A 21930-nucleotide genomic window follows, 5' to 3' on the forward strand; every position below is an offset into this window, starting at 1 on the left:
CACTAAGTGCAACTCTTTAACTGTTGTTATTGCTTGACAGCAGAAAAACACCCAGGCCACCTCTGACGATACTCCGCTGTCAAGGTAGACTCCTAGGTTTTGTCATCAGAAAATGATTTACAAACCAAATAAGTAGATTGATCTCGAACACAATTTGCATGTGGCCTACTCTACTGAAACACTTCTATATTAGGGCAACTATGGACCTATTTGAGGTCAAAGCATCATATTTCAGTTCATTCATTTCACTTTCTGCACACACACCCAGTTCCTCTACCGTGTGTACCTAAAGCTTTTAAAAGGCTAGTTCGCCCAGAAATGGATCTTTTATTTAGTCCTCCTCATTTTCTTACAGACCTGTATGTCTCTTTTGTCTGTGGAACACAAGCAGTCATGAATGTCAGAATGTCCAAGCGACTCTTTTTCATAGAAGTGAATGGTGACCATGGTTGTCAAGGCAAGATTTTCAATGAATAACACACATTTCTGGCTGTCCTATGGCTTCGTATAATTTGGTATAAAGCACACAAGACACATGTACAACTTTTTTGTACTTTTTGGAACCCATGATCGCTATTCACTTGAAACGGCATAAAAAGTTTTCAAAACATTGTTATATGAGTTTGGAATTACGTAAGGGAGAATTTTTCAGGTGAACTGTGACTTTAAATATGTAAAGTCTGTTAAATCAGGAGTGATTCTCAAACGAGTTTCCTTCAGCTTGTAGCTTCAATAATCGACAGAGGTGATGCAAGACTTCATGGAATGAGCTGCATTTGCTTATCACACCTGCCCCAGATTCCTCGAACGTACACAGAGTTCCTGAAATGTCAGTGATGTGCAACGTGTGTGTGCTTTTGAGTATTCTTAATTGGACAGGTTTCTAGGCTTCTTCTATTGAATATGTTCATATGACAGTTAAAACAGGTTTGTTTTGATAGGCAATTGTAGATTGCTCATTTAGCAAACCCAAAATTTTTATCCAGCGTTTTTCTTTGCACAAAAGTTTATGGGTAGTCCAATTACAAATCACATTCATAAACGACAGACCATTCTTCAATATTTAGATCCTGTTCAGTTTTGATTTTTATGAAGGCAGCTGGACTCATTCTGTACTTTAGCACCAGAGTGACATTTTTTGATAAGATTAAAAACCATATTTCAGAGTATTTGTGCAACTTTTGTGCATACTCATCTGTGCGAGAGGGCACACATGAAACCATCGTTACGAGCCAGAGTGGCTAAACCAAACCTTTTTTTTATTTTAAAAGAGCAGGCCTTCAAATATTTTTTTTTTACATTATTATTGTCTCTTTAATCTTTGAAATGTATTTTATTATTATACACTACTGCTCAAGTTTAGCCTGGCTAACGTCAGACCTCTTTCTCATTGAGACGTGGTCTGGGAACCACATGTTAATTTTCTCGTATTTGAGGCGTGGTTTACGAATGCCCAGAGCCGTTTATTGGGCGCTACGAATGTCTATCAAATGCGCCTGTACGTAGCTCATAGCCAATCGTTTCAATTGACGTATGTACCAGATGACGTATGTAGAGCGACAGAAATTTGACGAGGAAGAAGACGATGGCTGAAGAAGACTAAACTACTTAGAACACTATCTAAGGCTGCATCGAAAGGTAACTTCGCGTCTGCTGCCATGTTGGATCCATAGATATAAACAAACTGTGTCGCATAGACGTCGTCATCGTCTTGCTGCTCCCTCCCCGTTCTGTGATTGGTCCCCTCGCTGAGGCGAAAATCTGGTCCATGGTATCCCTCCAGGCTGCCTAGCAGCGTGAATAAAATCGCGCTGCGCTCAAGTCAGCATGGGGAAACCCAGGCTAGTTCAAGTTTGGGGTCAGTAAGATACTTTAAATGTCTTTAAAATTATTCTTATACTTACCAAGGCTGTATTTATTTGATCAAATACAGTAAAGAAAAAACAGTAAAAATTCTTCAGTGTCACATGATCCCTCGGAAATCATTCTAATTTGGTGCTCAAGAAACATTTCTCATTAATACCAATGTTCAAAACAGTAGTGCTTTATACTTTTTTTTTAAGAAAATGTAATCCATTTTTTAAATACGTTCAAAAGAACAGCATTTATTTGAAATGGAAATCTTTTGTAACATTAGAAATGTATTCTGATCAATTTAATTCATCCTTGCTGTATTTATTTATTTTCAGGGGGAAAAATTGTAAAGACTCCCAAACTTTTGAACAGTAGTGTATCTTTGTCAAGTGCTTGTGCTAATGCTGCTCCAAGTTATAAATGACTCTTGTTTTGAAAAAATGGCACTTGTTTTACTAAATAAATGCTACTTTAAAATTATGTAATGTATGAAATTCATACATTTTCAAAATCAACTTACACTCACAGCATTTACATATTTTTGTCCTATAAATTGCTCTCTAAATTATAAATACCACTATCAATGATAGGTAGTAAATTGTGACTTGTTGGTTGCTAACATTGGACCTTTGAGAGGACATCTTGCTTGTTTTCCACTTCATGAAAATTATGCAGAGGGCTCCATTTAAAAAGTTTCAAATGAGTCGGTGTTATCAGCTCTTGTTATCATCAAGCTTCTTGCGTCTCTTGAGCCTTATTTTGTGCTGTATCTGTGAACAGCCAGAACGCTACACTGAAACATTAAAAGACTGTGTGATGTAACAGACGGCAAAGCCAGACAAGACCCCTGCTGTTCGATCGAAATCTATTGTTTCCGCTGTGTCTTGGTGAATCTCATTCTTAGCTCTTAAGTTTTCGTTTTATTTCTACCTGAGGCACATCAGTCTGAGTTCAGTATGTCCCGTCATTTCACTCAGCTTGGTTAAAGTACGTCCCCATTGTGTCAGATCAGATCAGATGAGCCCAAACTCTAAAGCTGGGTATATGCTGTGAATTTATTTATTTATTTATTTATTTATCTTTAGTACATTTATTATTTCAGATTTTTGTCAGATTTTTTTTTCTTTTTTTGTCTGATTAGGCCTATATGATATGATCCCAGTAAGATCTTCTATTATTTGTTTTTTTTATAGACAATTTGGCATTCGATCAAGCTGCAGGTGTGACCTGTAGAAGTTTAGCCTTTGCTGGTTATCATATCTTATCATAAAGTAGGCGTGACCACAAGTACACTGTTCAAGAGGAACAAAAATCACCCCATCGCCTGCTTTCCTCACATTCGATGTACATTCAATTCATTGTTGCACATGCTCGCTCACTAACTAACTCCATATGAAACCGTCATATGAGTAATATCAGAAACAGCACGCTCAAAGTTAGCACTTGATCCATTCATATCTTTAAATCGTCCTGCAGTATCGCTCACTCCGCCTCTAACTAGGATTGAAAACGCTGTTGTCAGCCGGGAAGGCTCTGATAAGGAGCGACTTCTATGGCGAAGACTGCAAAGTTCAGCCTTTTAGTTAAGAGGTGTACCCGGACTGAGGTGTCCTTCCACAGTACTGTAGCCTATGCAATTCATAGTTTTTACGTGACATCATACACTTATAGGAACACCCACCTGGAGGGCAAAACAAGGCTTTCCTCCATTGCCCACCAGTCATTTTTACCAAGTTTGTACTAATTTGGTAAGTCAGTTATATTAAAAGATCAAATTCAATATACATATTATTGAAGATGCATTCAATGTACAATCAAGCAGATGAGCCCAGAATATAAACACAACACGCAGTTTGTCATTAAGCGTTTTTCCATAGAGAACCATCATAAATAAAACGCTTAACCATTTAGTGTACTGCGTTCATATTCTGGGCTCACCTGCACTCCTGTATATAGTATGCATCATCAATAAGGTGTACACTGAATTTGGTCTTTTAATATCACCGGTTTAGTACATTTAAAGGGATGGTTCGGAGTAAAATCAACCTAGGGTCCTCTGCACCATGACCTCAAACCAAACACCCCCCCCAGAAGCTTATTTTCCCTTGGTCGAACATTATTAAAGTTAGAGCTTATTTCGAGATATCAGCCGAATGGCTTAGTGCAGGCGCTAATGGATCCAAGGTTGTATCTCGTAAATTACCCCACTAATAATACCCGGAATGGTACCAAACTTCTACAGTAGTACAAATAGGCTCTGTACTCATAAAACGAGGCATTGGAAAGTTTGTAAGTATCAGGAGTTTTTTTTAAATAACACTTGCCTGATGGCTAATGCTACTGCTAACCCGGTCGTCGAGGTCACTTCAGTGATTAGGGAAAAGCACGTAAAAGTCCTGGCAGAAAGCTATGCATAAGAATGTAGTGTAACGACACCATGTTCCAGGAATGCACTAATATTTTGTTGGTAGTACCAGTTTGCAACAATTATAAGTTAACTCTAAGTTGTCAACACTTCGGAAAAAAAATTATAAAAAATGTTGGATATACTGGCTTTCTGCCAGGACTTTTACGTGCTTTTCCCAAATACTACTGTAGAAGTTTTGGTACCATTCTGGGCATTATTAGTGGGGTAATTTACGAGATACATCCTGCAGTAGGTTCCATTAGCGCCTGCACTGAGCCATTCGGCTGTAACTATAATAATGTTCGACCAAGGGAAAAAAGGCTTCTGGGGGGTGTTTGGCTCGAGGTCATGGTGCAGAGGACCCTAGGTTGATTTTACTCCGAACCATCGTGTTTCTTTTTTTTTTAAATATCCCTTTGCTTTTGGTGATTGAAATACTGCAAAAGGTGCTGTATATGGATTACACTTGAAGAAAGAAAGTCAGAAATTTCATTTTTGGGTGAACTAGGCCCTTATATTATTCATCCTGGTTCCAGCTTGAACACTGAGGACTTTACAGCAGTGTTTGACTAGTTTGCTGCTTAATTTGAGAGCATGATTTATTAGTTACGAATCTGTTAAGGCTGATCATGCAGAGTTGGGGTGGATTTAGCAACTGAATGTGCTTCTAATAAACTTGTGGCTCTTTAAGCGGCTTATACCCACTTAGTTCCTTTTGTGGATTTTTTTTGAAGGTCGAAAGCCGTGTTCTTTACACACACAAAGGCACACAGATCGCCAGCGGAAGTTGACTTCTAACTGCCGTCAGGATTGATAACAGCTCACTCTCATTACATACTCTAAGCCTTCAACTTGCGTTCAGTTTATCACTAACACACAAACATTGAGGCATTGTGCATCACTTGAAGTAGAAGACACAATGGTTCATCATTCAGTGGTATCTTATTTTTCTTTGATTCATGAATCTCTCATTTTTTGTATAGGTAGGGTAGGCAATTTGTTTTATAAACACTTTTTGTTATACTGGTTGAAACCCTCTTCACATCCTGATAGCAATCAATAGAAATGGTCTAAATATAAAAATATGTACATATATTTTCTGTGGAAGTCTCAGGACCGAATGCAACAATACGGTGTCCTACCTGCCAGTTAACATGTATTTCCATCCCTCCGCGCAGACATCACACGTCATCAGTTCGTTCGGTAAGGCAATGCAGAGTTGTAGACAGGCAGTCACCGAGCGCCACACAGACACCGCCTTTTACAGTTCCTCCTGAACCAAAACAACAAGCTTATGCTGCGTTCACACCATGTCGTAACCATAATTACGAGATGGCAACCCATGACGTTCTACCCGGAGCTCACGTCCTCAGACTCGGATTTATGCGTTTCTATGTCAACACTAACAACGCTGAAATGAATCTGCAGCCGTCAGGTGGTACAACTAGAGCTCTGTAAGTTGTTTACGTTCATTGTTATTGTAATGTTACGTGCTTTGAGACTTGAGGTCATTTAACGCCGTCTCTCGTGACGCTTTGCAGAATCTGCTGGATCTGTTCGAAGGAGGCGTGGCTTTGGAGATGCTCTAAAGGGAGGGTGGGATCTTGTTCTTTCAAAGCTAGCTTGCTATTGCTAGCCTGTGAGAAATTGCCTACACTTTAATACCTTGGCTAAACCTCAATGCTAACTGGATGAGAATCCATCTCCAATGTGTACCTCAGACCTCTCTCTGGGTCATGATGGATGAAAAGTTATCCAGCTAGGCTACTAACTAAGACTATATGATAGAATAATGCTACTTTAATACGTCCAGTAGATGTTTCAAACATATCAGGCTTTTCACACTGCTTTAAACCCCGGGTATCGTCATTCTAAACCCCGTTTTTATCCCTGGTAAAGAAAAATTTCATACTTGTGTAGTTTAGCACAGCTTTTTACCCGGGGTTAAGAAGCCCTTCTCCAGAGATCCAGAATTTTTGCAGTATGAAACGATGCTGCTTTAGAATGTTAAGTGTCAGGTGTGAAAAGCCATATACTGTATCATTTTTCAGGGTAGAAAACCTCAGACGCATACGCTTTCCATTTGAGTAATCTTCCAGCATTTTATTTGAAGGATATGGCAAATTCTACAAACACAGTCTGCGTACATCCCACTGCGGTTCAATTTATCTCTGAACTCTCTGCCTGTACTGCTGATCCTCCAATTATATACAGATTCTGCTGATAAAAGCACTGGAGCTGTATACTTCTGTATTCAGCTTTATTCTTTATTATGAGAAGATGAATGACCGCTTGGGTCGTTGTCCTCATGGATAAGTGAAACCATTAGGGCTGGGACGATATACCTATCTCCCGAGTCCCGATTCAATATTATCACGATACTTGGGAGCCGATACAATATGTATTGTGAATTATTATTTTTTTTTATTATTTTTTTTTTTAAGAATTGCGAATCTACAAGTATTGCGATTTGATATTGCAAATTTTTTTTTTAAACATTAGACCATGAGGAAAAGTTAAATCATACACTTATACAGACTGTACATGATGTATAAGATGAGTCATATTTACAAAAACAATTCATCACATTTTTCTGACTTGTACCACACAGTACTACATTCTCTTTAATAAATGATTCAATAACAAATTAATTTTTTACCAGTCACTTTTCGCCACCTTGTGGCGAATACAATGTAATCGATAAATGCGTTATTTTAAGCACCAAGTTGTTATCAAAAGCTGATATACTCTTTCGCTATCATAGACATCAGTGTTTATATTTGAACTTTAAACTTTTATCCCAGTACTTCTATGATAATTTGAACTATTGTATCACAGAAATGATACTATGAGGAAAAGACTGCTGTTTCATGACAACTCTCTCTGGGTCAACGGCAGCGCCAACACTGATTTGAATGTTGCGATATGATTTTGTCAGAGGTTTAATAGACACTCTTATAACTCTCTCTCAGCATATGAGTAGCGCAGCGCGCGACCTCGCGAGGGCTTTTCAATGCATTGAGACGCTTTCACGCGTCCACTTAGTTATATTACGTCACTCAACACTCAAAGATAACGACACATTTCCTCCTCTGTTGAAACTAAAGTGGATAACTTCTGTCAACCTCATCTATAAGCAAGGGCAAAAATAAAGCAATTTATTTTGAATTAATATCGATTCTGTAATAAAAAATCGATTTTGAAATCGTTAATAAAAAAAAAAAATTCGATACCTAGGTGAATCATAGACAGTATGAGGTGAATCGATTTTTCTCTCAGCCCTAGAAACCATGATTGTTGTGTATGTTTAGATTGTTTAATGTGATATCTTGTTTAATTTTATTTTTTGATTTTTTTTTTTGATTTTTTATTAATGCTTTGATGTCTTGTTTGATGTTTGTCTGGCTTTTATTTAAACATGGTTTTTATCTGTGTTTTTCAGTACACCCGGGTTTGGATCCCTGACCCAGATGATGTCTGGAGGTCGGCTGAAATCGTCAAGGATTATAAGGAGGGAGACTCAGTGCTTCACCTCAAATTAGAAGATGAATCGGTGAGCATACACCCTCCCCTTCTTTCACCTAATCATATATTTATTCTGTAATGTGATTTTTATTAGAGAGTCTTATGGTTCACACTGCAGATTAACCGGATTTGCTTTCCAAACCCAATCTTTGTGACTTAATTTACAGATCTGCTATTAGACTCAGACTTCTTTATTGATCCTAGTGGGGTAACAGATACAGATTTATATTCTGTTACCAAAATATTCATAATATTCAAATATTAATTTTTTTTATATATATATATATATATATATATATATACACACACATACACACTCACAAACACACACACACACGTTAAAGGAATTTGACAATTTGACCTTCAAATAACAAATAGAAAATTGCACCCATAGTTTATGTAATTGGTTGGGAAAAAATAATCATATTTATGCTGCCTATCTGGACAAAGCCTAAGAGTTTCATTCAGTTAAAATTTTATTAATTAGTGCTTTTAAGCAGACTGAACCATGCTGGGTTTAAAATCTGTCGTGACACAGCAGTTGTGAACTAAACCAGATCTTAAATAGAGCTTAATGTTTCCTGCATTCGTTTGGGTTTCACAGCACTGAGGAAAGTGTGTCGTATGAATCATTGATCATGTTTTGGTGTGTAAGAAGTGCAGACCCTTAGAGGGGAGGTTGTACGCCATATTCCCATGTGTATTATCAAAAAAACAATGTTGGGGGAACCTGAATAAACCAGTAGATGAAATAAAGATCAGCATGACTTATTGAAGCTCTTGTGCCTGCACTGCATTACAAACACTCTCAGTCTGCCAAAAGATACTTTTTGATTATTGAAGCCTTCAAAGTTATTTCACATTGTGGTTTGAATCCAATCAATTTCTAATCTACTGTTTCTGCTTAATGGCATTGCTGTCTCTATTCCTAGACGTTAGAATATTCAATTGGTCCCAAAGACAATCCTCTTCCATTTCTTCGGAATCCTGATATTCTGGTAGGAGAGAATGACCTCACTGCTCTCAGCTACCTCCACGAGCCTGCTGTGCTCCACAACCTCAAGGTCCGCTTCCTCGAGTCCAATCACATTTACACTTACTGTGGTAAGTCGTGTTTGTATGTGTTTTGAAGAGAATGTTTCTGATTTAATGTAGTGATGAGCAGACAGACAGATAGATAGATAGATATAATGTTTTGAATAGATAAAACAATACATTACAATGCATAATTTAATCATATAGTTTTGATTTTTTTTTTTTTATTCTAGCATTTTTAGAAATGTCATAAGCCATCCTTGTCTCTATATATTGACTTCTCTCATTTTTTAATTATTAAGATAATTAGATTATTAAAGGGGTCCTATTATGCCCTTTTACGAAGTCTTGATTTTGTTTATGGGGCGTACTAGAATAGGCTTTCATGCTTGATTGTTCAAAAAACACATTATTTTTCACATATTTTACAATATTACAGTTCCTCTCTCCCCAGTGTGGCTCGAGCACACCATTGAGTTACTGTTTCGATGAAGCTCCTCCTTCTGAAATACGAAATGTGCTGTGATTGGTTAGCTGGCCAAGTGTGTTGTGATTGGTTCCACTTACGAGTGTTCGGGAAATGTCACGCCCCTTACCATAACCACGAGTTTCATCTGCTCAGGTGTAAATATTAAAGGATTAGTTCACCCCAAAATGAAAATTTCCTAATAATTTACTCACCCCAATGCCATCCAAGCACCAAACGGACAGGGAACTACGTCATCACGTTGAAAGGTCACGCCGGCGCCGGCAGAAGTACCACCCCACTGTTTACAATGTGACCGTACGTAGGAGGATAGTTCAAATAGTATTGTTTGCTATTATAAATATAGTAATAGTATTCAGTGAATATGAATAGTATATGAATAACATTCTGATGAATATGAATAGTAGTTCAAATAGTATTGCCAGCGCCGGCATGACCTTTCAACGTGATGACGTAGTTCCCTGTCCGTTTGTTGATCAGCTCAATCTGAACTATTGAAGGTAAAAAGTCTATAAATTATTATCTTTTTTTTTTTTAAATGACCTATCGTTTCAATAGATAACAACCTCTTCTTCAGCTGTGATCATGTACAGCCCGTTTAAACACTTCAAAGACTTTTGAAACTGCATTGATTTGGACTTAAAAACGATGGTAACCAATGAAGTCCATTGTTAGAAGAAAAATCCAGAAATGTTTTCCTCAAAAAACATAATTTCTCTCCCACTGAGGAAAGAAAGACTTGGATATCTTGGATGGCATTGGGGTGAGTAAATTATTAGGAAATTTTCATTTTGGGGTGAACTAATCCTTTAAGGATGCCGTCAATTTCAAACCAATTCAAGCCTGATTCAGACTAGGTTCGTGCAGAACGGATTTCATGCACAGACTTTGCAAGCAAAGATTTCACTGAAAACTATGGAAATAAAAACAGTATTTGATCCTAAAACCATGGTTGATTTTCCTATGGGGCGGTGAACAAAAGTGAGAGCTTACAAAAGCTACAGTAAACACTTAATCAACACTATGTTGGCTAGCAGGCGAGCGGAGGCAAAGCTTTGCTCTTTGTTTACATCGTAGCAACAACATAAAACTTATCATTTGAACTGTTAGTAGAAAACGCAACAAAAAATAAGAAGACATACTTACAATTTATGTTCCACAAACAGCAGATTGTCCCGACAAAGTGGGAACTGCTCTATTTCAGGAGAAGCTTTTGTGCGTATAGCCTGCATTGTCTGGAAGCTGTTCTCAGTAAAATGTGCAGCACACAGATAAACGTTGGGGTTATAATGTTCAGGCACAGTGTTTAAAATAAGTTTTAACCTCTCTTCGTTCGTCAGTCTTCTTAGGAAGGTCAAACAAATGAGTTTTGGAAACAGGGTGGAAAAAAGCGTCTCTTTGACATAGCGACAACACTGAATTCTCTATTGCTGCTCAGCCAGGCCACATACCTTTTTTTTGCACATTCTGTGGGTGGGAATTCTTTAAATGAGTAACATTTGACTTTTTGTTGGAGAGGGGATTCAAATCTCCCTTTGGAGTGGACTTTGAGCTTTGTAACCTTGCAGATCTTTTTTTTAATGCTCAAACAGCAACATTACACACTAACTAAAGTTGAAAATTGAAAAAGCATAATAGGACCCATTTAAGATAATAACATTTAAGTGACTTCAAATTACATGTTTAAATACCAAACTCCTTCAGGTGTTGTTCTAACCTCCAACAGATTTTGAATGTTGAATGTATGACTGTACAGAGTTTTACCCCAATTTTGATTGTAGGGAAGCTGCAAATGTTGTAATTAGGTTTCCAAGGTCAACAGGCTTTACTGGAGAGTAACAAAGACACACCTGTCCAGTCTACACTCATCACGTTTAGTGTTTCTGTTAGTAACTCTGTCCCTATGACAACATACCCATGTTAATAGGTTGTGGAATTCTGGGATTGTGTTTTATTTATGGGTGTGTGTTGATTTCCACTGAGTTGTTTTGGAGAATTAGCCTAGACACATTATGCAATGTATGTTTGAACCCAAAGGCTGGATGACGTGTCCTGTTAGACAATCAAGAAGAGCGTATCTGCTGTTTTATATACAGTACGACATGTTCATACGGTCTAACAGATATTTGTGGTCTTGTCAAAAGAGCGTCCAGCTCTTGTTTGTCTTGTTTTATTGTTGGTTCCTGGTCTGCTGTGCTTTGTAATGACTGAATGATTCCCATTATCGTCTCTTGTCAGGTCACAACAATGCCCATTGACTCATAACTGCTCTTTTATGTATTATGTCTTTTATCTTCCTTTTCACTTTCACAGACGTGTGTCTGTTTTGTGTTCTCTCATTTAGACCGACACATCACGCATTAACGTCATTTTGCTTGCTGCGACATCATTCGATTATTGATGTCACGTGATAATTATAGTCAAATATTTAAACATTTATCTGTATCATCAGGATTTTGTCTGATTTAAATAATGCGATTCTGTGTATTAACTGTGTTGCACAGTTGTAGGTGTAAACCTGGTGTAAATCTCTCCTCAGGGATTGTTCTGGTGGCCATCAACCCGTACGAGCAACTGCAGATCTATGGAGAAGAGGTCATCAATGCGTACAGTGGCCAGAATATGGGGGACATGGACCCTCATATATTTGCTGTGGCAGAGGAAGCGTACAAACAGATGGCCAGGTTTGTGCTTGTTTTTCATAGTCTTATAAGATGACAAGCTAATTAAGTTTATTTGTTCAAGGTGCTATTAAGTGGTTTCAGTCGGTTTGCTAAATTTCATTGTGATAAATATAACCCCACCCCCTTTCTCCAAAAACCCACCCTCATAAAAAACAAATTGTTTCTGATTGACTCATTTTATAGAAATAAATGTTTTTAATAATTTCACTGTAATATACAATATGGTTGAAAAGTTTGGGGCCAGTTAATGTTTAAAAAAAAAGAAGAAATTAATACTTTTATTCAGCAAGGACACATTAAATTGATCAAAAGCTATAGTAAAGACATTTATAATGTTACAAAAGGTTTTCGTTTCAAATAAATGCTGTTCTTTTGAACTTTCTATTCATCAAAGAATCCTGAAAAAAGTATCATGGGTTCTGCAATAATATTAGGCAGCAGCAACTGTTTTCAATATTGAAAAGAATAATAAAAAAAAATCATATCAGCATATTAGAATGATTTCTGAAGACTGGAGTGATGATGCTGACAATTCAGCTTTGCCATCACAGTAAATAAAAATAAATTACAATTTGAAATATATCGAAATAGAAAACAATTTTTTAAAAATGTAATAATATTTCACAATATTACTGTTGTTACTGTATTTTCATAAAATAAATGCAGTCTTGGTGAGACTTCTTTAAAAATATATATATATTAAAAATTCATACAGATTCCAAACTTCAGAACACGAGTGTACCATTACATTCAAAATAGTATTATAAATATGATAATACTGCACCTGCTATTTTAGTAGTTTTTTTTTTTTTTTGTAATACTTCTCTTTTCTTAGAGAACTCTTTTTGTAGTTAAAGCTACCCTGGATTACTGTCATCTCATCTTATGATTTTTATGTGACTATCGGTGATTTATTAAGCATTTATCAAGAAGATTTAATAAGTTATTTGCATCAAATAAATGATGAAGCTGTTGGTTCAGCTCTGTTGTTTTGTAAAAAAGCTAAAGTTTCAGAGCAGTGATTTTCACTGGCCGTAAACAGGGAATGACAGCATGCGCTTTGAAAGCTGTGAGTAATCTGAAAGTTCCACTCGATTTAATAATGGATGGAGTGGGCAGATAATCACAGTGCACGCAGCATCATTCTTTGAACCTTTGTATTTATATGGTTTTTTTTGTTGCTTGAAACAAAAGACAAAACCATTTGCACATCAGGTTTAAGCTTGAGCTAAACATCCCATGCCGAGACATCGTGACTTCTTAATGACTGGTGTACTGCTGAAGTCCCAAAATAAGCTCAGGCGAAGGAGGAAATCCAGGTCTAGTGCATATAGACTCTGTTAAAGTCTGACCAGCGGCAACTGGTGTGGTTTTGATTGGAGATGTCAGAGTATTGGAGAATGTTAACTGCAGTCATGACAAAATGTCTGCAGCTGACAAAATGTGACTGTAAATCATAAACTTTCCTTTGTTAAAAACATAATAAAATCTCTCAGCCAGCATCCTCTTATTTTAGTCATTGTGTACAAAGGCCATCCTGGAACCTTGTGAGGTTCCAACACACCCTTTTTTTTTTTTTTTTTTTGCTATGCACTGTAAAATGTCCCTGATCCTTGCAGTTTGAGGTAACTATATAAAATGTAATCATTTAAAATATATTCAATTTGATTAAATGGCTAAATATATATTTTGAGTATATTTTTATATATACATATATGTATAAAATATATACATTTACTCAAACCATATATTTAACATTTATATATTATGTTTTGTAATTTAAGTTATTTAATATCAAAAGTATTTGCATATGATAACAAATTCAGTTACACAATTTCATTCATTTTTACAAAAAATTGTCACACTGCAAAAAAAAATGTGATCTATATTATTCTGATCCTCTCATATTTTGGGACCGGAGAAAAATCACAATTTTCCAAGGCCTGTCGTACTCTTTATTTTGATTTTCTTTTATAAGAGCATCAGATTGCATCATGCATCATAACATGTTTCATAGACCTCCCTTTTCTGTAAGCACCATTTGATTAGTTGAATACACTTATTTATCATGTATATCACCTCAGGTATTCATATAGACACTGATTCTGTATGTAAACCTGAACTTTTTCCTGCAGAGATGAGAAGAACCAGTCGATTATCGTGAGTGGCGAGTCTGGAGCCGGTAAAACAGTTTCGGCAAAGTATGCCATGCGCTTTTTTGCCACTGTGGGAGGTTCAGCAAATGACACCAGCATTGAAGAGAAAGTACTGGCCTCCAGCCCCATCATGGAGGTATGCCTTGACACTCCTGTATTTTAATAATTCTTGAGAGAAAAATGACCCAGGTCTCCAGATAATGTCAATGAGTTGAGAACCACTTAATTCAGACACATTACCAGAATAATCAATGTTCAATTTCATAAACTTGTGCCACCAAGTACTTCCAAAGTGTGCAGCGGCTGTAAAGGTGCCCTCGCTTCTCTCATCACTCCATCTCATTGTGGCACTGGCACACTTAAGCTGCGAAATGAAACCCAAGAATCGGCAGGCCTGTGTGTACAGATAAGAGCAGAGCTGGCTTGTGTGCCCTTCAGGAAGATAATCTGTGTGCCAATGAGAGTGGCCAAATCTCACAGTCAATTTAGAGATAGCATTACAGTGGAAATGAGCACTGATGATAGAAGGATCTCTTAGGATGCAAACCTAGAGATACTAATACTAAAGGTGACTCATAACATCCCGGCTCAGACAAACAAATAATCTGAAATCACAGTAATTACTCGTTCTAAATTATGCTGCAAACAGGATTTTAGGTTTACGCCTCCTCAAACATGTTACACCCTCTGTTATGAAACTCTCCACCCTTATGTTCTATTATGGATCAGTCATTTGATAACCTCCTGTTCCAGCTTATACCAACCAAAAAGTGAGTCAACCATGATTAACACTCTTTTTCTTTTCCTCTTCTGTGCAGGCCATTGGAAATGCAAAAACCACCCGCAATGACAACAGCAGCCGCTTTGGGAAATACATTGAGATTGGCTTTGATAGGAGATATCACATCATCGGTGCCAACATGCGAACGTATCTGCTTGAGAAGTCCAGAGTAGTCTTTCAGGTGCGTCTCACACCGGAAGGAGGCTTTAAGATTTAATCGTAGCCCCTTGTGCTTTTCCATGTGCTGAACGTCAATGTTTCTGCAGGCTGAGGAAGAGAGGAACTACCACATTTTCTACCAGCTCTGTGCTTCATCATCTCTGCCAGAGTTTAAAGATCTTGCCTTGTGTAAGTGACCCAGTGAACACAATGATGGTTTGGTTACTTCCCGTATGATGGTATATACAGTTTGATGACAGAAATGTCACAAATATATTTTAAAAATGTGGTCCTCGTGGCACGAGATGATCATTTTTCTGTGAGACACGATGCAACTTGTCTGTCAAATTATTGTAATGACTTAAATTATCTTCATTTTGGGTTTTTCTCATGAAATATTTACATTAAAAATTAAAGGTAATATAAAATATTAGGTTAATAAGGATAAATTAGTTAGGATAAATAATATCTATATTTAGATTTTATTTAGCATTTTTGGATCCTAAAGCCTACTGCTACCACTGACAGACTTTAAGTTTTGCTCATTCAAATTGTCCATTCACCCTCATGTTTTAGCCAGCGCAGAAGACTTTACCTTCACATCTCTGGGTGAGAACATTTTCATTGAGGGTGTGAATGATGCTGAGGACCTTGTGAAGACAAGAGAAGCTCTTACAATGCTTGGTGAGGAATACGGCTATAAAAATTACTATAACCAAGGAGTTGCAACATTATACCAAAGCCATACTGAGCGTCAATCGTAAATATTTATCATGGTTGCATTGTGTGTTGTGCAGGTGTGAAAGAGAACCATCAAATGAGCATCTTTAAGGTAATCGCCTCCATCTTGCACCTGGGGAACGTGGAAATTGTGTCAGAGAGAGATGGAGAATCCTGCCATATCACCGTAAGTAAACGACAAACAGTGTGTCTTGCTGCATGTTATTTGTTTTTGCATATAAGCATTAAACCGATGACTATTCTTCACTTGCCTTAGCAATCACAATCTCTTTTTTCACCTGCAGAGAGACGACACTTATCTGCATCATTTCTGTCAGCTGCTCGGTATAGAACAGGAGCAGATGGAGCACTGGCTGTGCCGCAGGAAGCTGGTGACCACTGCCGAGACCTACGTGAAGAACATGCCGTACGCCCAGGCGGTCAACGCCCGAGATGCCCTGGCCAAACACATTTACGCCCATCTCTTTGACTGGATTGTGGAGCACGTCAATAAGGCCTTGCATACATCCACTAAACAGCACTCATTCATCGGGGTGCTGGATATCTACGGGTAATGCTTGTGATTATGAGAGGGCATACTTGTAAAGATTTGGAAACTTAGCTCCCTGGGTTCTTATATACAGTACGGTAGGGTAATATGTCTCTGTGGGCCACAGGAAACTGTCTTTCATGTTTTGACCTTCCCTTAGCAGAAACCTCATTGAGTTTTTAGAGTCAGCATTTGCTTATAAGCCTTTTTGGCCATGGGACTAATTGCTTCCTCAAATAAGGGAACTTATTGATCAGCACTAGAGTAAATAAGCAGAGAAGTGGCAAGCTATAGGATGCAGAGAGAAGTGCAGAAGGTGTTCAGTTTGTTTTCATTCAATGTTAACATGTCTTCATCTCTCAACAGATTTGAAACATTTGAGATCAACAGCTTTGAGCAGTTCTGTATTAACTATGCCAATGAGAAACTACAGCAACAGTTCAACTCGGTCAGTAATAGAGGATCTCTAGATCCATGTTTAATGCCATTTGAGTCACTTCTGCTATGCTATACATATTTAGAAATATACTATCTTATATATCATAATATACTGGATGAATATTATAATTCTAATCAAATATATTCTCAATTTTTTTAAAGGTAAAAAAAATCATATTAGTTTCATTTTAATATTAAATATTTAATATTATTTTATATGATATATGATTTGTTAAATAATATTTTTTAAATAAAAATTAAAAAATTAAACAAATTGCTGAACAAAGCATATTAGTTTTAAAGACTTGTGTAGCTGCTTTGTATTATTTAGCCATCCATTTTATATTTTTTTTAAATATTAGACAACATTTTATAATAATAAATATATAATAACATTATAATGGTAGTTTAACTAACAAAAGCCAGTTCCTTAATGAAGTCATCTTCCACGAAGTGACATCATTTTATAATTGCATTTCGAATTATATAGTTTATACAGTGTATAAATATTTCATTCAATATCAACAAAAGCATATTCATTTCATGTTCAAAATGTAATGCATGACAGGAATGATCTATGTGTTTGTGACTCTTGGCTGTATTTAGTTGCAACAAGATTCATGTGTTTGATGCATTTACCTAATACATATACATAATCTGTCACTCAGCATGTGTTTAAACTGGAGCAAGAAGAGTATATGAAGGAGCAGATCCCCTGGACACTTATTGATTTCTATGATAACCAGCCGTGCATTGACCTCATTGAAGCCAAGCTTGGTATCCTGGACCTTCTTGATGAGGAGTGTAAGGTGAGCCCGAGCAGTGGAATAAAAGTTGATAAAAAGATTTTGAGAGGCATGTTGCCTAAACAACTGGAGATCTGATTGTTGTGTGTGTGTAAAAATTGGAAAACCTAGCCTATAGACACCAGAACAACACATAATCTAACGGGAAGAATCAGCGTACACCTCTTCCTACAGGCTTTTGCGGCCAGAAACGGGACAAACCGTGAAAGTTTCGAGCGGGATAAAATCTAACATATCTTGGCGGAAGTGGGCGGGAGTGTTAGATAATCTTGCGGGAGTCGGATGGAAAACTCCAAGTGCTCTAATGACGTCCTAGGCTAAAATGCATGTTTTAGCTGTTTTGACTGAAAGCAATTTGCACTGAAAATGTCAGTGCCATTGTTTTGTTTTAAGATGCACATCAGTAATGTTTTTTTCTAAGGCACGTTTAAAAAAAGCTTCCTTTAAGAAAGAAGGAGTTCAGAAAACTCCATCCCACGCAGACCTCTAGAACAGAGCATCTAATTTAGTTTTAAACACCCCCGCTCTTTGAAGATGTTGAGTAGGAACCGGAGCAGCTTCAAAAGGGTGAACATGCTATTTCTGCTACAGGTAACCCAAATAATGTTTTCAGTTCACAGAATTTTTCTTTTCTGCATCTGACAGGTTCCCAAAGGAACAGATCAAAATTGGGCGCAGAAGCTGTACAGCAAGCATTCAAGCAGTGGGCATTTCGAAAAGCCTAGGATGTCCAACAGGTCTTTCATTGTGGTCCACTTTGCAGATAAGGTGGGTTCAGCTTTTATTAAGGAGTTAAGTGCTATAATGATGTCACCAATCCAATCATTAACAACTTGAAACTCTAAACCAGGCTTTCATACTATAAATTGTAAACCCCAATTGATGTTAACCCTTTAACAGGACATTTCCCCCGGTTTTAAAGACGAGGCTTATGCCTAGTCCCAGACTAAAATGCATGTTTGAGCTGTTTTGACTGAAAGCAATTTGCACTGACATATCTTAAAATGTCAGTGCCATTGTTTTGTTTTAAGATGCACACCAGCAATGTTTTTTTCTAAGGCACGTTTAAAAAAAGCTTCTTAAATGCCCTAATTGAACTAAGGCCTAATCCTGGCTTAATGTAAGCCCTGTCTGTGAAACCAGGCCTTATATTGCCTAGATGACTGATCCGAAATTGAACTTGAGTGACATGCATACTTTTTGTGGAAATTATAAATGTGTGTGTTGCACAGCTGGGTTTTTAGGGCAAATCTGCTCACTGAAACCCAACTTGTGAGGAACTTTGTTACACAACACAAATGATTGTGTTAATAATGCATGATGAATGTAACAAAAATGGCTGATTCTTCTCCATGCCAGTTTTGGGTCACACAAATTAGGTAGCAAGTTATTTTGAGTGTGGTACTGATGTATGAGTTAAACTTGTGACATTATGTCATCCCTGGCAGGTTGAATATCAGTCTGACGGCTTCCTGGAGAAGAACAGAGACACTGTTTATGAGGAGCAGATAAACATCCTCAAGGCCAGTAAGGTGAGCAATGGGTATTTTTGGTAAGATTCAAATATTATGTTTTAAAATTGCAAAAGAATAGAAAGTTCATTAATAATAACAATAATATTAACTATTATATTAAATATAATACAATTTTCATGAACTAAATATAATGAATATGAATATAATTAACAGTTTCTTATCATAAAATCAAACATTTTGGTTTTGACAATTTGTTATTATTAATTCAAGGCAATACCCTTAGTATATATGTTACTCTTCCCTGTCCAGCCGAGCTTCTGTTTATACTTCATTCTTCCTCAAGTTTGCGTGATTGAAATCACACTTTAGCTAATGTTTTGCTCTCTGATCTGTTTAAGCAGTTAATTGACTTAAAGTTTTCAGGCAAACAGAGGCCTGACCTTGTCCACACCTAGCACTGTATATCACTCGAACAGCCAGATCCATCTTAACTGAGATTTAATAGGATATCCATTGTCTTTGTCGATACTGATCTCTCTCTTTCTCTCTTTCGTAATGTTTTGTCCTGAGGTTTCTTGGCAACAGAATTTGCTGGAATCTGAGTTAAGTTAATTTAAAGACACCAGCACATCAGCATCTACAAGTTAAAGATCTTCCCTGCACGACAGTGTTGGAATACTGTTGTGTTAATAGTGAAGGCTTAAAGGAACACTCCACCGTTTTTTGAAATAGGGCTTATTCACCTTCTTTCCTACATTTAGATAGGTGGGCAAATGCATTTTTGTCTCAGTGCATGCATTGTTTTAGTTTGACAAGGTCGGCGCTAGCTTAGCTTAGCACAATGAATGGAATCCTTTGTTGCCAGCTAGCATGTCCTGAGTAAAAGTGATATAAAAAATTAAAAACACCTAATTACTTCTTGTGGCCTGCGTATTCACAACGAGTACAAATAGTTAACACGAGGTGATTTCCTAGGCAGATATTGACTTATATATTAAGGACTATATTAGGGGGAAGCACAGGCGAAGCACTGCTACTTGGGCGTGATATCTCTGAGCCCAAGTAGCAGTGCTTCGCCTGTGCTTCCCCCTAATATAGTCCCATGTCAATATCTGCATAGGAAATCGCCTAGTGTTAATCTGCATCGCTATTTGTACTCGTTGTGAATACGCAGGCCACAAGAAGTAATTAGGTGTTTTTTTTATTTTTTTATATATATATTACTTTTACTCAGGACATGCTAGCTGGCAACAAAGGATTACATTCATTATGCTAAGCTAAGATAGCGCCGACCCTGTCAAACTAAAACAATGCATGCACTGAGACAAAAATGCATTTGCCCACCTATCTAAATGTAGGAAAGAAGGTGAATAAGCCCTATTTCAAAAAACGGTGGAGTGTTCCTTTAACTTATGCATATTAATTAGGTTGTACAGAAATAATTAAACACGATATTTTACTGTTTTAATAAATAGTCAATGTGATGTCTATAACTTCAGTCTTACATCTACCACTGATCACTTAAAAGCCAAGTATTAACCGCTGGTCTAGTGGTAACGTTTTCGTTTTGCATGTGAGGATTTTTTTCTAATTAAATTAAATAATAAAGTGCCTTTTTATTTTACTTGACTAATGTTAAAATGTAATACTTGTTAAAATTTTAAGGATATATTTCACTGATGACCGACATCCTTATTAAAAATAAACAGTATTTTTGTCTGTCTTGCTGATTTAAAACAGCCAGTGAAATCCATTTCAGTGTAAAATTGTGATAGGCCATGGTGTAGAGCCTTTCAAAGTCAGGATACGGAGGCAAATTTTTACTTTAACTTATAACAAATGATTAAATGTTCATTTCCATTACTTTATACAACCCTGTTCAAAAGGGGCCTACTTATATAAGTAATCGGGATGCAACTCGGGAGACCATTGCTACGTACACCTTTAATTTGTATTTACTTTCTTTTTTAGCATCTCTGTTTATCAGTGTCATCTAGTGTCAGACCTATAGTGACGGCGGTTTAATGATATCATCTCTGTTCTGTCTTAGAGTGCTGAAACTTGGCAGGATCATGGTATTAGCAATGCATTGAAACACACTGTGTACCTGCCTTGCGGTGGATGCTCAGGGAGTGGATTTTAAAGGGCTTCTAAAAGTGCTTTGAAGTGCTGCTGGAGTTGAATACAAATTTACACTAGTCTAGCTAGAATAAAAAAAGGGGTTTTTATGCCTCTTATGTAAGATGTGATGCATCTGTAATGTCACTGAAAATTCATTTTTACAGTTTAAGCAGTCAAGGTTTCTTCATGTGACACTTATATAATCAAATGTAACCATTCTTATTAATATTCTTGTTTTCTTGTGTCTCTACAAAAATATATTTTCTTTGTTTTGTTTTGTACAGTTCCAGCTGGTTGCAGATCTCTTCCATGATGGTAAAGATCCTGCTCCCTCAGCCGCCAGCAAGACCTCCAGGATCAACGTCCGGCCCGCCAAACCTGCTCTAAAAGGCCACAACCGTGAGCACAGGAAAAGCGTGGGCACCCAGGTGAGGCTTGGTGTCAAAGGCCAGTTTTTGATGGTGGACCCACTGAAGCTGTGTTTATTATGAAGATGAGGTGATTCACAAAATTCTCTCCCTCACAGTTCAGGAACTCTCTACATCTTCTGATGGAAACGCTGAACGCTACCACCCCTCATTATGTGCGCTGCATTAAGCCCAATGATTTTAAGGAATCCTTTGTGTAAGTTTGGTCTCTTTGCCTCAGTTTTATTCTTCTGTTAGAACTTATCTAGTTTATCTAGGCTATAAATAGCGAGGTATAGCAAATTAATTTAAGCTGCCAGAGAAC

At 37.1% G+C, this 21930-nt stretch overlaps 1 protein-coding gene across 2 annotated transcripts in view; it reads left to right on the forward strand.

The window, feature by feature from the left end:
* The window catches only part of myo5b (myosin VB), a 52548-nt gene that overhangs the window by 9844 nt on the left and 20774 nt on the right, over positions 1 to 21930 (forward strand). For both annotated transcript variants that reach the window (XR_014625198.1, XM_084387526.1), the window contains exons 2-16: positions 7704 to 7814; positions 8719 to 8890; positions 11848 to 11992; positions 14128 to 14284; positions 14967 to 15110; positions 15196 to 15277; positions 15665 to 15772; positions 15886 to 15995; positions 16114 to 16379; positions 16725 to 16806; positions 17465 to 17605; positions 18248 to 18370; positions 19051 to 19134; positions 21483 to 21626; positions 21725 to 21822. Coding sequence is in view for 1 of the 2 variants with exons in the window: in XM_084387526.1 (XP_084243652.1) it covers positions 7704 to 7814; positions 8719 to 8890; positions 11848 to 11992; positions 14128 to 14284; positions 14967 to 15110; positions 15196 to 15277; positions 15665 to 15772; positions 15886 to 15995; positions 16114 to 16379; positions 16725 to 16806; positions 17465 to 17605; positions 18248 to 18370; positions 19051 to 19134; positions 21483 to 21626; positions 21725 to 21822 (1967 nt within the window). In the remaining variant the exon portion in view is untranslated. The remainder of the gene's footprint in view (positions 1 to 7703; positions 7815 to 8718; positions 8891 to 11847; positions 11993 to 14127; positions 14285 to 14966; positions 15111 to 15195; positions 15278 to 15664; positions 15773 to 15885; positions 15996 to 16113; positions 16380 to 16724; positions 16807 to 17464; positions 17606 to 18247; positions 18371 to 19050; positions 19135 to 21482; positions 21627 to 21724; positions 21823 to 21930) is intronic.

The sequence above is a fragment of the Rutilus rutilus genome (assembly GCF_951802725.1).
Source record: "Rutilus rutilus genome assembly, chromosome: 18".
NCBI lineage: Eukaryota > Metazoa > Chordata > Actinopteri > Cypriniformes > Leuciscidae > Rutilus > Rutilus rutilus.